Source organism: Gracilinanus agilis, chromosome 2 (genome assembly GCF_016433145.1).
Source record: "Gracilinanus agilis isolate LMUSP501 chromosome 2, AgileGrace, whole genome shotgun sequence".
Taxonomy (NCBI): domain Eukaryota; kingdom Metazoa; phylum Chordata; class Mammalia; order Didelphimorphia; family Didelphidae; genus Gracilinanus; species Gracilinanus agilis.
In genome coordinates, this window is record NC_058131.1 from 532333688 (window position 1) to 532351473 (window position 17786).

At 35.1% G+C, this 17786-nt stretch overlaps 1 protein-coding gene across 1 annotated transcript in view; it reads right to left on the minus strand.

Moving 5' to 3' along the window:
• The window catches only part of FAM98B (family with sequence similarity 98 member B), a 42665-nt gene that overhangs the window by 2447 nt on the left and 22432 nt on the right, over positions 1-17786 (minus strand). The window contains exons 5-8 of the mRNA XM_044665138.1: positions 17075-17155; positions 15824-15940; positions 4918-5085; positions 7-241 (exon numbers count right to left, since the gene is read on the minus strand). Coding sequence (XP_044521073.1) covers positions 7-241; positions 4918-5085; positions 15824-15940; positions 17075-17155 — 601 coding nt within the window. The remainder of the gene's footprint in view (positions 1-6; positions 242-4917; positions 5086-15823; positions 15941-17074; positions 17156-17786) is intronic.

Genomic DNA, 17786 nt, shown 5'->3' on the forward strand with positions numbered 1-17786 from the left:
CGCCACCACCACCACCACTAGCTCCCCAGCCTCCCCCACCACCACCTCCTCTTCCACCTCCACCTCCACCTCCTCCCCAACCACCTCGGCCACCCCCACCACCTCCTCTTCCACCTCCACCTCCACCCCAGCCACCCCTCCCTCCGCCTTCTTGTCTCTTCTGCCAAGGAGGCATTTCAGGAGGTGGTGGTTCAATTTCAGTTGGCCTTCCTCCTCTGTCTGGAACCCTTCCCATCAGCACCTACAATTTATGATGAAAAGGAAAAAAAAAAAAAAAGAGGAAAAAATTAAGATTCCGAAGTATTCAGACATTCTGGAAGTTTTTATTTTTATTTTTAAAACCCTTACCTTCTGTCCTAGAATCAGTACTAGGTATTGGTTCCAAGGCAGAAGAGCAGTAAGAGCTAGGCAACTGAGGTTAAGTGACTTGCCCCAGGGTCACACTAGGAAGTGTCTGAGGCCAGTTTTGAACCCAGGACCTCCCCGTCTCCAGGCTTGGTTCTCTATCCACTGAGCCACTTACCTACCCCTAGTTTTTATTTTTAATGATATAAAAATAAAAGACAGTTATTTAAGACTATGTAGACCATCCTGAAACTTAAAGCACTATAATAATACTAAACATACAAATATGACTTAACAAATCTCAGTATATGGTTTTATTTCTAACTTGTCCAAAAGAATAATCAGGGAGAATGTCTCCATTATTTAAGATAATCTGCTTATTTATTTTTATTTCAAACATGTTTAATTGTCTTCTAAAACAGAATATTCTTACATATATTTCTTAAAGAAAAAAAAACATTCTACTCTGAAACTACATAAATAATACACTAACATGGAATTTCCAACAAGGAGGTTCTCCTTAGAGAAGCAAATAAGGAAGTGTAAATTTATTTCATTATGTAACCAAGAACAAAAAAAAACACTTCGTGGGGACTTTTGGTAAATGGTTAACATAAACAAAAATTATACAAGATAAGTATACATAAGTGGGACCAAGTGAACAGACATACTGATACTCAGAGATTTCAACAAAAAGATGAGCCCAAGGAAGGTTAGTGAAAACTTTTTTTGGAAAATATGGTTCATAATAAAGAAACAAAAGAGAACAAATACTTATTAACTACTTGAAAACTTCAGGTCTTGTAAAAAGAGAATCTAAAGATACAAAACTTGGATAGCAATGAACAATTCACTACAAAAAAATGAAGTGAATTCTGTCTTAATAAACAAGAAATTATTTTTTACAAATGCCAAGAGACCTTTAAAATCAGCTATCAGAACAACAATTCATTACAACAAAGTTCAAAGTCATCACTAACAAATGATTAGTGATAGTAGAACTATCCAAAGAAGACTCAAATACCCATCAGTAATCTGTTAACATGCTATATATGAAGAATTAGAAATATAACTAGAAACTCTAAAAGCAGCTGGATCAGATCAAACACAAAGAGAAGAAATCCATGCTGTAGATGACAGTTCTGAAAGCACTGAAAATGAGCAATTCTCAAGAAATTGTCTGGAAAGGGCAAAGATATCAATTAGGAAAAAAAATCCACAATATTATTCTTCCAAAAAGATGATCAAGAGGACTTCATTAATTACAGATCTAGATGACTACTTTCTTATCTTCATAAAAGCTTTAAAAATAATTGATACACACTGAAGTGTATCTGTGGAGACAATAAAGTTTATATACGTAGACAAAGATAAGAGAAGTTAACAGTGGAGAAAGGTACAAGACTCCAGACATGCAGGGGAGGTCCTATAATGAGAATTTATAGGAAGGAGAGGACTTGGATTGTATAGAACAAGAACACATAGCTAAGTTCTGACCTGCGTCATGGAAGGAAGTGCTCACATGGAAGAGAAAAAATACTAAAATAGTAAAGTAAAAAAAAAGTAATTTGTACAGATAGATGTTGATAGATGTCCCTCCAAATCCTATCCTTAGTCTTCTTTTCTTCTCTATTTCTGATCTATTCTGTCTTCAATGAACATTTCTGTATTAAAGTCTAAAAAATCTCATTTAACTCCAAACCTTTTTTTTTTTTTTAAACCCTTGTACTTCAGTGTATTGTCTCATAGGTGGAAGATTGGTAAGGGTGGGCAATGGGGGTCAAGTGACTTGCCCAGGGTCACACAGCTGGGAAGTGGCTGAGGCCGGGTTTGAACCTAGGACCTCCTGTCTCTAGGCCTGACTCTCACTCCACTGAGCTACCCAGCTGCCCCACCCCCAAACTTTTTTCCAGAGCTGTTTCTATAGTTCCAATGTCCTGTTACATAAATCCACGTATAATGGTCCCACTAAAACCTCAAACTCATTCAAAACATAGCTTTCCTTTCACCAAAGGATGTCTCTTCCCTTAACTTCTTTATCATGTTAATACCAGCCTTCCAGTCACGAGGATTCATAACATTCAAGTCAACTTTGACTCTTTATTACTCCTTACCATAACATTCAATGAGTTGCCAAGTCCTGATGATCCTATCTTAAATCTGTCCCCTCCTTTCTATTCCTTACCCGAGTTCATATCTTATTTCTTCTTGCGAAAACTAAAACAGCCTCCTAACAGATCTTTCTGCCTCCACCCTAATTCCCTCCCTAAATTCATCTTCCAAAAGTCAGTGAAATTTCTAATTATTGCTATAATCATATCACTCTTCTTTTTACAAACTTCACTGATTCTCCACCAACTAATGCTTGAATGTGACTTTCAAGGCCCTCTGCAATATGATTCCAAAAATCAAAGGCATATCTCCTCCCTTTTATATTCTATTACAGCAAGTCTAGAATAGTCTCTGTCCCTTTCTTATCCTGTCCTATTCAACCTCTATGTTTTTACTAATATTATACATTCTGTAATAGTCTTTCAATCCCAACCCCATCTACTAAAGTCCTTCCTTCCCTTCATTTAAAGACCAGCTCAGGTCTTTCATGCAATGATTTTCCTAATATTCCAAACTACTTCTGGGTGAAAGTCTCAGTACTTCAGAGTTGGAAGGAGTTATCTAAATCCATCTCATATCTAACTAAGAATTCTAGTATGTGGTCAACTATCTTCAACTTGAAGAATCCACTATCCTTCCAATATAGTTCATTCTACTCTTAGGCAACTCTAATTGTTAAGAAGTTTTTGCCTTAGGGGAAAAATCCAAATATCCCTCTCAGTAGCCTGTGAGGCTTCTCTTCCTCAAACTAAATATGCTCAACTCTAAATAATCCTTATCTGTATGACATGTTGTCTAGTACATGGCAAGTAATTTCCTAAAGAAATTCCAAATCTCCGACCTCAAATTTCTCAAAATATTTTACCTAGGCCTTTCCTGTACACTTTTCACCCTCTTCATTGTATCTTATTTATTTTGGTATAGTTTTTCTCTCCTATCAAACTTAAATCTCCTTAAGAATTCTATCATATCTACTATTTCTAGCCCCTATCAGGGTCTTGGCTTAAAAAATACTGATTACAAAAAAGAATTATAGATTATTTTAGGTTGTTAACTTTGAGATGGACCATGGAGATGAATTCAATTCAAGGTACATTTATTAAACAACTTTCTAAATGCAGAACTCTCTAGGAACTGGGAGAGATATAAAAAGTTTAGATGAAATTCCTGTTCTTATGGTCTAGCAGATAAAAATGAATGAGAGCCCTAATATGGATCACTAAAAATAAACAGAGGATCCATTTTGTTATTAAAGAATAGTTCTTAAGGTATGTGGATATAATCAGAAAAGGTCAGAAAAACAGAGTAACAACTAGGAATCATTATATTCCTATCTCTCTGCCTTTGCATAAACCATTACTAATGCCTGGAATCATTTCTCTCTTTTCCATCTATATAAAAAATACATATCTTTTGAAAACTAATCTGAAGTTCTACTTTCTCTGTGAAGACTCCTTTGACCATTCTAATGTCTGAAACACTTATTTGCTACCAAACACGCACTACTTGTATGTGTCAATTATCTTTTTAATGTGTATTTACTTTATCTTCTCCTATACTTTGATTGAGCGCAAGGTGACTGTCTTGTAAGCCTTTTTATCTCCCACAGTTCTTAATATAATGCCTTACACAAGATAAACATAAAAATATTTTTTGAAAAATTAAGAATTTCTAACCATAAGGAATTATTCAAATAACAAAGCAAACTCTGAATTAGAAAAAGAAAAAACAAATTTATATCAATTTATTCTTTTCCACTAAGATGAGAACCATATCAACACCAGTAAGAAATGTTAAAAACAAATAAATCATTTTCTTAATTTAGTCATGAAGTTTAAAAAGTGAATTATTTTAAACTAAGTTATTTTTAAATTAAATTATTTCAAAATTATTCTAAATTATTCTAAAAATTACATAGTAAACTATCATTAACACAACAAAAAATCCTAAATAAATATGCCTTAGCAGCAGTAATTTCTTAAAGAACTATTTTCCTCTATTATACTTTAAAAAGGAAAAGACTATATAATCTGTTATGATTTCATTAAGTAATGCTCATATAATTATGTTTATGACAGTGTCCATAAATTCTTAACCATGAGACACAATTCAATAAATGCTAAACTATTACAAAAATAATTGTTTTCCTTGACTATAATTCCAAAAGAATGGAAAAAATCACTGAAGTTCTACCTGCTACTGCCAGCACACTCCAATCTCCAAGGGAAAAACGAGAGAAGGCCAGAACTAAAAAAGTATCAAAAATTCTTCATGAAACAGAACTTAACAGAAAAACATCTCTAATCAAGTTTGGATGTGTTGAAGCACTTTCTTTTCTAGTGCCAAAAGTGGGCTTTGAATAAAGAAGAAAATTTGTGAACATAATCCAGGAACAAAAATTTCCTTCGAACACCTCGAGACTAGATTTTGCCCTCATCAAGTCTCAATTAAAAAGCAAACCTTATTGATGGCACATGTAGTTTTCTCCCGGGTAGAACCACTGCTTGTTCTTATAATCTTGGATAGATCTTCACGAGCAGCAAGAAGATGTGCCAGTGTTATTGTTGTTTTTGGTGACAATGCATAACGCTTAGGCTGATATATTCTTGCTATATCATCTGTTTTTACCTACATGAAAAAAGTTAGGGAAAAAATAAATGTCAACAAAACAAAATAATACAATTATCAGCTAAGAAAAAGAAAAATTATAACAGATTAAGAAAATGGAAAAAGAAAAATACTTGGGAAAACTCAAATCTGAGCTAAAACTAGTGGTGCTAAAAAGAGTTCTCATTCCCAAAGAACTTAATAGTCTGCAAAGCAATTTTCTCCTAACAACCTATAAGGCAAGTAAAGCAACTATGAGTTTGCAGAGGAGGAATATGAAGATCAGAGAAAATATTAGTTAGTAAACATCAGATCCAAGATTTAACATGCTTGCTGACACCACCCAGAATTTTCTGCTGCAACATAATGTTAAAACAATACTAGAAGTCATTCATATGTATTTGCAAACCTAACAAGGCAAGAAAAAAAGCAAAAAGAAACTTCCTTTTAAAATGCAATTATAGGGGGCAGCTGGGTAGCTCAGTGGATAGAGAACCAGGCCCAGAGATGGGAGGTCCTAAGTTCAAATCTGGCCTCAGACACTTCCCAGCTGTGTGACCCTAACACAAGTCACTTGACCCCTATTGCCTACCCTTACTGCTCTTCTGCCTTGGAGCCAATACACAGTGATGACTCTAAGATGGAAGGTAAGAGTAAAAAAAAAATGCAATTATACAACCCAGTTACTCAAGTCATAAAATATGTATCAAGAATCTATTACATGCAGGGCAGCTAAATGGCTCATTGGATATAGATCCATGCCTGGAGATAAGAAGTCCTGGATTCAAATTTTACCTCAAAATACTTCCTAGCTTTGTGGCCCTGGGCAAATTTACTTGATCCCAATTGCCTAGCCCTTATTGCTCTTCTCCCTGGGAAATGATACTTAGTATTGATTCTAAGACAGAAGGTAAGGGTTTTTAAAAAAAAAAACTCTTTATGTGCAAGGCACTGTGTTCAATGGCAAAAATCAACTTGTACCTACCCTCAAAAAGCTTATATTCTAAAGAAAGTATGCAAGATCTACAAAGACAAAGAGGAAAACTAATAAATGTGGCTACAGGAATTTGCTTAGCTTCAGTGGAAAGTAATTTTTCTGAGAGGCAGATAGGAGGCTCAGGAAGCAAGATTCAAACAAGAAAGGAGAACAGACTGTGAAATGGTAAAGAGGTAGGAGATGGAACATCAAGTTTAGAGATTTATTAAACTACTTTGACAGGAAAATAGAATAAGAAGAGCAATGTGAAACAGATCTGGAAATTCAGGCTAGAGCAGTGATTCCCAAAGTGGGCACTACTACCCCCTGGTGGGTGCTGCAGCGATCCAGGGGAAGTGGTGATGGCCACAGGTGCATTTATCTTTCCTATTAATTGCTATTAAAATTTAAAAAAATTAATTTCCAGGGGGCTAAATAATATTTTTTCTGGAAAGGGGGCAGTAGGCCAAAAAAGTTTGGGAATCACTGGGCTAGAGGCTTAATTTTTTCAAAAGCTACTATTTATGTAAAGCTTTATGATTTACAAATATTATTTCATTTGATCCTCACCACAACACAGAGAGGAAGATGATATAATTATTTCCATTATATAAATGAGGAAACTGAGACAGGCAGAGGTTAAATGACTTGCCCAGGATCACACAGCTAAGAGGTTTGGGATTTGGATCTAAACCCAAAACTTTCTAATTCCAGGTCTAGCACTCTATTGCACCATCTAGTTCCCTCTATAATAACTGTTGTAGGCTTTAAAATAGTCTGTATTTTGTGTCTTATCAGAGAATCAAAAGCAAACCAAAAATGTTAAACTAAGCATTGACATGGGCAGGTTAAAAAACTGGAGAATAATAAAGGAAAAAGAAATAATGGTTTTGTAGCTGATATATTTGAGGAAGGTAGATCAGGAATATAACAGAAAAAAAGGTAAATTGAAACAATACCTAAAAATGTAACTAATAACTAAAGGGCAAAACTAATAAATAAAATGGAAGAAGAAAGTGTAATGAAACAATTCAGGTAGTCACATGGAAAGAGAATGTGAAAGTGAAAGTTCTAAGAACTCCAGAAAGTAAATGAAAAGGGTAAAAATTCAGATCAAAGAAGAAACAAAAACAAAAAGAGAGAAAGAAGATATGTAGGTAACACCAAGGCCATGGTGAAAAGGCCACAATACAAATGCAGATCACAGAGTAACATTTCACTCAGTAGATCTGAATATGATTCATGATACAATGGTTTCAGAAACTCTGGTCCCAACCCTGGGATCCACAAAGAGACCTTCTGAGAACCCAATTCTCCCCTAAAATAACAAAACCCATCTAGTATAGATGATATTCTCTTGGGCATTATTCAGTAATTTATCATTCATCTTTGAAAATTTGTCCTGAAATTACATGTAAATATTAAAATTGCCTTTTACTAGTCATAAACTAGACCAGTGATAGCAAACCTGTGACACACGTGTCAGCGCTGGCACACGTAGCCATTTTCTATGACACGTGGCTGCATACAGAAAAATATGAGGCCGAATGCCAAGGATGAAACATTTGCTGTAGTGTAGTGTAGATACTCTGCACTTTAGATGACAATTCTGCCTATATAAATTTACCTATTTTGGTTTATTAAATATAGTTATAAATTACAATTATACATTTTTGTTATTTAAACTATAAATATCATGAAATTGTTTTGTTTTTTTCTCGAAGTGACACACCACCTGAGTTATGCTCGGTCTTTTGGCGAGTTTTGACGCACCAAGCTCAAAAGGTTGCCCATCACTGAACTAGGTTCATTCAGTAGTCCTAGTGTCCTCACAAATTTAGAACTTTTCAACAGTTTCCATCAGATATAAATAGTATGTTCCAGCTTCACACCTCTCCTCCAAAGCATGAAACTGTCAACTCAGTCTCTCCAGACAAAACCCTTGTTCTCAGCCAGCCTGGTTGGTCTGCCTTTTACCTACTCACTATTTAAGTCTATCTATAAATTATAAATTACCTCTAACACCTCTCACCCATCAAACTAGCAGAGATGAAAAAAGAAAATGATGTTACGTGTTGGAGGGACTGCAGAAAAACAAGGAACCTAGTGGACAAATAATAGGGCTATGAACTGGTTCACATTTTGAGAAAGTTACTATTCTATCTTTTGACTCAGCTACTACCATTAGACCTAGACCTTAGAGAAATCGAAGAGGAAGAAAAGGACCTATATGTACAAAAATATTTAGAGTTGCTCTTTTCATGATAAGCAAAAACTGGAAACAAGGCTATCTTGGAAACATAAACAAACTATGGTGCATGACCGTAACAGAATATTATGCCATAGGAAATGACAACATGGACAATTTCAGAGGAATCTAGGAAATTCAGTAAACTGATATGGAATAAAGTCAGAACTAGGAAAACAATTATACAACTTCAAAAGCCTTTCGAATTCAGGCCAACACAATGATAAACTATGAAACCAAAAGAATAAAGACAAACCACACTATTCACCTCACAGAGAGGTGAAAATACAGACATACATTTTCAGAGAATCAATATAGAAACTTGTTTCCTAGACTATGCAGTTTAAGTACCAAGGGCTTTTAACTTTTTTTTTTTATTTGCTAGAAGAAAAACAGAAGAGATAGCGAGGGAGACAAGAATCATTTAAAAACAAAAAACAAAAGGTAATTATGTTCTTACATGCCACATTTACTTCAATATAATTTATTGTTGTGAAGTAGTGTTGCTATTCAGGAACTGAACCACAATGCTGAAGAGAAATGGCAAAAATATCCCTCACTTTTTGCTACCAACATTTTATGCTAATTAAAACACAAATTCAGGTATACACAACTAGCAATCAAAAAAAAAAAATAAAGGCAGAAAAACACATAAAATAAAATTTTTAAATTATGCACTAAGTTTACACCATTTTCCCAAGTGACATAGTCTCATAGCAGTTCACCAAATCATGCTCATTGCCTCTCTGAGAAGCATTAGTGTGAGTCATCATATTGATTTCCACCAAACATTAGCTCCCCATCAGTCTTTGTCCAGTTCTCTCTTATAATAAGTCATGTCCATTTCAGAGGAGTGCTTCTCTTGATTTCATTAATGCTATTTAGTGGCCCCAAAGTACAAAAGTATTGATGCTGGTTGCTTTGATAAAGCCTAACAAAAATGGTAAAAATGTCTAGATATATTTAAATAAAATATTTATTAAATAATGGAGTTTGCTATTATGCATAATTGTTAACTTGTACAAAGGACCTTAGGAACACATCTGTCATGCAAAATTAGGTCTTCCTGTATTTTAATATATTGCCTCAATGGAGCAGGCCTACTAGTCATATTACTGTTATTGGGAATAAACTGGAAGTATTTATTGCAAAAAAAAAAAAAGAAAAAGAAAAAAATGGGTGTTTAGTGTTGAGGATTTAAAATAGCCACCATTTGTTATTTTTCAATCATCGTACTGCAAAGATATACATTCTGCAAAATAAAATGTCTTTTACACAAGACTGAGTTAGGCTAGGCTTGAACATCCTGCAACAATTCCTTCACCTAAATTAATGGACAATCAATAAATATTTAAGCAACTACTATTTGCCAGGCATATTCTGAAGCTTTAGTTCTACCACTGCCACATGGCTAACCATTAGTGAGTGGACTCCATGGAACTGACTTTCTAAACTTTGTGCAATTTTTATAGAAGCCTTTAAACTTGAATTATTTGGAATTTTTTATTCCATTTTTTAAAATGAAGTTATAGAGAAGATACAAAATATGTAGAGTACATGAGAACCAAGATATCTTTTTCCAAATATATGGATTATGGTCATTAGATTATTTTGTACATTAGTTCTACTATTATTTTTGATAATTACTGGCAAAAGTAAAGTTTTAGCAAAACTTTAGCATTTGCTCACTGAAAATATAATTTTCATATTTTTAACTATACATTGCAGAATTAAAAAACAAATTTCAAATATCATCAAATATCTTTAATGATATTTAAATTAAAGCAATTTTTAAGTTTGATTATCTGCCAGGCATTGAACTAAGTATCTAAGCATTGAAAAGGAAGTGTAGGGGAAGGGAGATGACAGTCTGGGCAGGGGGCAAATAGGCATCCAAGAGCAGAGGACCAGAGAATTAAGTTTCAAGGTAAGTGAAGCACCTACTGAAACATTGGTTCAGGGAGATAGTTAACAACCAAAAGAATGAAACCTAAGAGAAGTGGCATTTCTAGAAGAGCAAGTTGAAGTATTAGTTGCTGTGATAAAATTTCTCAGTCAAATAGAACTGATTTCCTTTGCTTCAGAAACTAGTTTAGTATTTTACATCTGGTTGTAAAACAGAATATCTGATCTTTTTTATTATCAGTATGTAGTTTTTCCTTAATATTAAAGGTTTCTTCCTCCACTTTAAATTTAATTCTTACTTTTATTGGTCATATTTTTCTAATAATTTATTTCTAAATGTTTCTCAAACCTCACCTACTGGCGAGGAATTCAGTAAAACTAACACATCAACCTAGAATCAAATTTGACTGTATATGTAATATCCAACACCCATTATCCCCCCACCTCTACAAAGAAAAGCACATTTTCTCAATTTTCTAGGGTTATTCAATTAGTGTTCAATTAGCTTGTTTATTGTTTCATTTTTACAATCATTGAGTCACTGGGGTAGTTTTTTCTTGGTTGTTTGCTTCACTTTTCAACAGTATATGTAAATCCTCCCATGTTTCTCTGAATTGTTCTGATTTTTTCCTTAATGGAACAAAACATTCTATGATATTCAATTTGTTTTGCCATCCTAAAATCAACGGACACTTTTGTGTCTCCAGTTTTTTGCTATCACAAAAAAGTGCTATAATAACTATTTTGGTGTGTCTGAATTCCTTAGGGCATATGTACAGGCAGTGATAAATCTTGAGTCTAAGAGTTGATAGATATTTTTACTAACTTTTTAAAAGTATGGTTTTGAACTGCTTACCAAAATTGTTAAACCAATCCATTGTTCTATCAATAGTATATTAATGTGGCTTTTTTAAAGCCAATCCAAAACTGACTATTTCCCATCTTTGTCCAATTTGGTGGACATGAGGCAAAATCTTTTTTTTTTTTTTTTTAAACCCTTGTACTTCGGTGTATTATCTCATAGGTGGAAGAGTGGCAAGGGTGGGCAATGGGGGTCAAGTGACTTGCCCAGGGTCACACAGCTGGGAAGTGGCTGAGGCCGGGTTTGAACCCAGGACCTCCTGTCTCCAGGCCTGACTCTCACTCCATTGAGCTACCCAGCTGCCCCCCATGAGGCAAAATCTTAAGATATTTTGATATGTGCTTTCTTTATTAGTTATTTGACACAATTTTTTATGTGATTAGTGATTCACAACTCACTTGATAACTGCTCTGATCTTTTAGCTACATATCCATCAGGGAATATATTATATACTAGGCTCTTAATATTACTTTAATTCCCCATATCTTGGACATCAAACATCTGATGTATTTTTTTTATACAACTGATGACTTCCTACCATTCCAGCTGCCCTAACTTTGTGCAAAAGTTATTTAATTTCCTAAAATTCAAATTACTTTAAACTTGTGATGTCTTTCATACTTCATTTGATTTAGAATTATCTCTCTAGCCATAATTATGCATGGTATCTGTTCTTATTTCTCTTCTACTCTTTTATGGTATAACCTTTATAATCTGGTCAAGTATCCTGTTTAAAACTTGTGGTAATAGGGGGCAGCTGGGTGGCTCAGTGGATTGAGAACCAGGCCTAGAAACGGGAATCCTGGGTTCAAATCTGGTCTCAGACACTTCCTAGTTGTGTGACTGGGCAAGTCACTTAACCCCCATTGCCCACCCTTACCACTCTTCTGCCTTGGAGGCAAAACAAAGTATTGACTGCAAGACGGAAGGTAAGGGTTTAAAAACAAAACAAAAAACAACTTGTGGTAGTATGTGTATAAGATATTCATCTAAACCTTCTTTCTGCTGAAATGCTTTTGAGTTGTCTTAATACTTGTCAAATAGGGATTTCTTCAAGTAGTTTTAAACAATGGGGTATTTGAGTACAATCACTTCTATTTCTTACTTTGTTACTCTGTCCCACTGACCTACTTTACTATTTCATAATTAGTACCAAAATAGTTTTAAAGACTGCTGCTTTATAATAACTTGAGCTGAAGACATATGATGCCCCTTCATTACTTTTTTCTCAACACTGAAACTCTCTTTTTCTCCAAATGAATTTTGTTATTATTTTGTTTAACTCTATAAATTAACTGCTTGGTAGTCTCATTGCCATAAGAACAAATTTCCAAAGCAATACAATCAATATAATAATTTTTACACTATGAAATCTAACTATAAGTAATAAATCTCAATCTAATTATTTAAATCCCCCCCCTTATTTCTTCTAAGAGTACTTTCTAATTGTACTTAAGTCTTGAGAGTGGCCTAGACAATTTACTCCCAGGCAAAGAATGCATTTTGTACTTATTTTTAATGTTTTCAATAATAATTTTTATTTTTCTATCATCTAGGTTTCCTGCTGTATTCCTTCACCTCTTACCTCCCACAGAGCCATTCCAAATAACAGAATATTTTTAAAGGAAAAAAAGAGGTAGAAGAGAAAAAACAATAAGTAAAATCAATCATTATATAAAAGCAAATCTGAAAATAATGCAATGTTCCATGCCTCTACAAATGAGATGGGGAAATGTCTTCTCATAACTCTTTCTTGAAGCTCTGCTTTTTTTTTGTAGTTCTGCAACATTCACTACTGACTTGTTAGTGGTTATTCTTTCATTTACATTAAAATCACTGTGTATATTGTTGATTCTGCTTAATTCATTACATTAGTTCATCTAAGACTTTCCAAACTTCTCTGATTTCACATTTAGTTTTTTATAGAATATTATTCCATTATACTCATGTACCAGTTTGCTTAGGAATTCCCCTATCAATGAGCATCAATTTTATTTCCATTTCTTTGATACCACGCAAAAAGTGCTATTGTAAATATTATTGTGTACATGGAGAATTTCTTCCTGTGAATGGACTCTGAGGTATATATATCCAGCAGCACAATCTGAGTCAAAAGGTATGGATAATTTAATCAGGCGATTTGCCTAACTCTTAAATTGCTTTCCAAAATGGTTGTAATAATTCATAGCTCTACCTATTAATAATCTAGTGCACATTAGTACATACACTAGAGTCCTCCAAATGCTTTCAACACAGATTACTCCCAATTTTTATCACTCCAAATTACAAATGTTTCAAACCAAGCCAAGCAAAATCCAATGACAATTACAAATCTGGAAGTGGTATTTGGAACAACACTGAGGAAGTCATAGGAAGAAACAGCCACAGCCATTATGACCTGAAATTTCTGAACATTGTAGTGGAAATCTTTACAGAAAACCATGACTAGATGCCATCCTTCCTGAACTGGACTCCATGTCAATGTCTCCTCCAAATGGTTCAGTAAAGTAACTGAAGAGACGGAAGCATAATACGAGACCTGTGGCCACAGAGTTAAGATAGAAGATGAAAACAATCCTAGTCCTCCCAAGGAGGACAACCTAACAAGACAGCCTCAACTCACATTCTTCACACTCTCCTAACACCTGTCACTTCTGAGACGTTCCCCTAGACCAGGAAAGAAAACCCACCTCTTACAAAAGGTGGGAAATTGCTGGGCTGGGCATCTAAGCAGGCTGGCCCTCTCACTGTCCAGGGGCTAACCCACAGCCCCATACAAACTCAAGTGCCAACATAGCGGCAGGCCCATCACCACCAATGGCACCATCTTCTCCTTTCTCCCCTTCTAGTGCTGTGGCTGACAAGCCAACTAAAAAACAAGAGTTGAAAGTTTGGGCCATGGACTCACCTTAGGGTTGCTTCCCCCACTTGGAGGTGGGAGGAAGATGCTCATGTGACCAGGGACACAGTGAGACTGTCAGAGAAAAATGTAGACCCCTCCCCTCAACTTGAGTGGAAGTGGGATATCAGTGAGTGGGACAGGGGAGGGAAAGGGTCAGAATGTGACAATTTAGTTTTTTGGACAGGGGGAAAATGATTACATGATTTGACTGAATGCATTTATTTGGTTATAGAGTATTCTGGCTCTCTCTTTGTTTTTAATGATCCTTCCTCACGAGGGAAAGGCAGTAGTTTTGCTGGGCTTGCCTCTCTGAACCAGCACCCCAGCTGAGATGTGGAATAATCGCTTTCCTCATTGTGGACCTGAAAAGTCATAGGCCATACACAGCTATTGTTTGCTTCTAAATTTGTTCTATACATAGCATAGTACTAACAACAAATTTTCATTGTAGAATTCTATCCCTAATGTACAGGTCTTGCCTCAGTCCATCCTGCATCTGTGGCCCAAAACTAGGTAGTGAGCAACAAAGCTATCAACTGGAACTTGTTTTTATACCCTGAGTGGGATCACGACACCCTATGAGTCTGGTGCCTCTTCTTGTCCTCGAGCACAACCTCTATCCTCTTTTAATTTCTGTACTAGTAAGCTCTGCATGCCACTCGTTGCTAGATCCTAATCCCAGCTGTGTACAAACATATTTCTTTTATGCAGACCTGATATGACTTACTGTTATTTTTTTCTGATTTCCTGATCAAAACTTGGTTAAATGTGCTTTCCAGATCTTTGTGAAGTAGTTGTAGGGGAAACTTGACCATACTTCTTAGTAGTCCACCATCTTAACCCAACACCTTCCATTTCAAGTTTCATTATTTCCTACTTTCCATTGTCTAGTCTACTCCACTGATCTCCACAATTTTTAAATTAAGAAAAATGGTCTGATGTGTTACTTAACTTAGTTTATGGTTTGGAATTCCTATTTAACCTTCATTCCTACTTTTTTCCCAATATTTCCTTTGATATTCTAGATCTTTTGTTTTTCCAAATGAGGTCTATAAGTTTATCAAGATCTGTAAAGAATCCTTTTAATAGTTTCATGTGTAGAGCATCTAAACTATAAATTAACATTGGAAATATTGCAATGTTCCTTCCTTCCCTCAGTGACAGGTTAGGTGCTCTTTTTTTCTCTTCTAGATGACTCTGCCCCAGCACTGGCTGCCCATATCTTCTGTCCTACATCTAGTTACTCCACTTTTCCTAAGTGGTGGTTGACAGAATTGGTGTCTTGCCATTTCCTGTGGAGTAAGGAAAGGTTCCAGTGGAATCACTGTATAGGGTAACCATAGCTAGACCTTTAGGCAGAGTTTATGAGATTATCTGTACTGCCTGCACTTGAAATATACAATGTATTTTGGGGAAGGGGAAGAGAAATAGAGTCTCTTAAGAATTCATACAGTTGATGCCTCTTGCAAGGCTGGAGAATCAGAGATGCAGTGAAAAGAATACTGCATTTTGAGTCAAAGGAGTTAGGTGAAAATCCTGGTTCTGCCATTTATTACTGATATTATTGTGGCCAAGTCACTTAAACTCCTCTGCAATCATAGGGAACATCTTTTTTGTGTGTGGATTCATCTTTAGTTATTCTACCTCATAAGTAATTACCATTTTACCTTTTTTTTTTTTTAATTTAGGTTTAGGCTTGGATAGGAATGAAGAAAACAACTACTTCAAAATATGATTATTATTAGGATTTAGGATCTGGCCAACTGGGGAATACTCAAGCAATTTTGTTAGCCCATAAATACAATTAACATATAATTAGATAAGCTTGCTTGGAGAACAGTTAAGAGCTTGAAAATGCATTCTTACCTTGGCTCTATCAGACCATCCAAAGGACTGAACTGTAACATCTAATCGCTTCATTAACATCCGCCTACGACATTCATATTCACAGCGGAGAGCATCATTGATCCTTTCCAATCTTTCCTAAAATATTTAAATAACAGAGATGACCAGTTTTGAATGGTAATGAATAAGAAATTGTAGGAAAACAAAACTGAACTGATTCACCTTACTTTGTCCCATTTAATACCTTTTTCTAACACCACTGAACAAGTCTTGAAGATGTTATAAGGAAAGGTAAGTTATAGTAAGAGCTGCCCTATTCCCTATCCTCTCTCACCTACAAACCCAGTCCCTGTTCTAGATAACCTGCACTAAACCCTCTCTTGGTTATTAGAGGTGATTGTCTGTGAAAAGCTTGGCAGGGCCCAGGGAAGGTCCTAGATCCAAACGGACCCAGACCTCATCATACAATCAATGCAGACAGCTGGTTCGGGATCACAAGGTTCTCCAAGGGAAATACAGTAAGCGGATAACAACCAAGCAGCAGACAGGATAGGAAACAGAAGAGGATCAGCAACCACTCTCCCCAGATACATCCAGAGAAAGATAACCAACCCCCTCAGTTCCAGTCTAACCCCTCCTTCCAAATTCCAGAATCTTTATCCTCTGCAACCATCAACTCTTACTAAAACTTATCCTTTCCTTATAACAAAAATAAATCATTAGTATAAATAGTATATAAAACATATTGGCTCCGGGGTGAGAGGACGCAGGCTTAAATCCCACCTCATGCATACTGCCTATATGACCATGGCGAAGTCACTTAGTCTCCCTAGGGTTTACTTTCCTCATTTGTAAAATAAGATTAGACTGGATGGCCCTGAGGTCCCTTCTAGCTATAGATATATGATCCTATAATTTAAGCACTATGCAAATATCTCTTTTCACTGGTGTTAAATCTATCTTTGGTCAATGATCTTAAGTCATGGAAAAACTTGCTTCCTAAATAATCTATAGAAGAGAGGAAAGCAAAACATTTCTTGTTTGTGTCATATAATGTAATATCAGTACTATCACTTTATGAACTATAAAATGTTTCAAGGACTAGTTGTTTAATTAACAATATGCATAAAAATCCACCACTCCATAGGCTCTCAATTTAATTTTTACTCACCAAAGTCATATAAATAAGTGACCCTTTAAAATCCAGGTGACTATTTGGAAAATTAATATGTACCTATTTAATTACATAAACCCATGAGGAAAAGATTTTACCGCCTGTTCTGGACTTAAATCCGTTTTCAGCAATGGTTTTCCTATGTGGTTATTTTGAACTTTTGAGAGAATATCCTTCATCTGAAAAATACAAAAACATGTTCATTGTGAAAAATATAAGTCCTTAAAATTCATAATGATCTTGTTTCTTATTCAAGGTTTTCTTCTATAATTAGACAAGTTTAATGAAATGTAAAAATAAAAGTTTTCATAACCAGAGGAGCATTATCAGGGTGTTTCTTGATGTTATGAAAAAAGTATAAGGTACTTCTTTCAAAGAAATGTCAATTTATTTCAAGACTACACATTGTAGTCATCTTCTCAATTAAAAGATATGATATATGTATGGAAATATGGAAATATCTGTAAAGGGGTCAGAATATAGGGAGTGTGTGAAATAGCATTAATTTTGGATTTTTAATTTTAATTTTTAAAAATCACATACTAACTACTGAATATACTAGTTGAATCCCAATGGTTTACAGAAATTTTTAAACAGGTAACTTCCCCCCCCCTCATTATACATAATTCATGTACATCAAACATTCAGCTTTTATACTTCAGCAAGAGTAATACAAATATTAACCACATGGGGGAGCCCTGCACAAGAAGTTTAGTCTTGCCTCTATGTTCCCTGTTTTGCCTGGGTCACTGAATATACATTAGATGGTTTTTTTCCAAAACTATCTGAAATGCCAGAGATATCTTATAG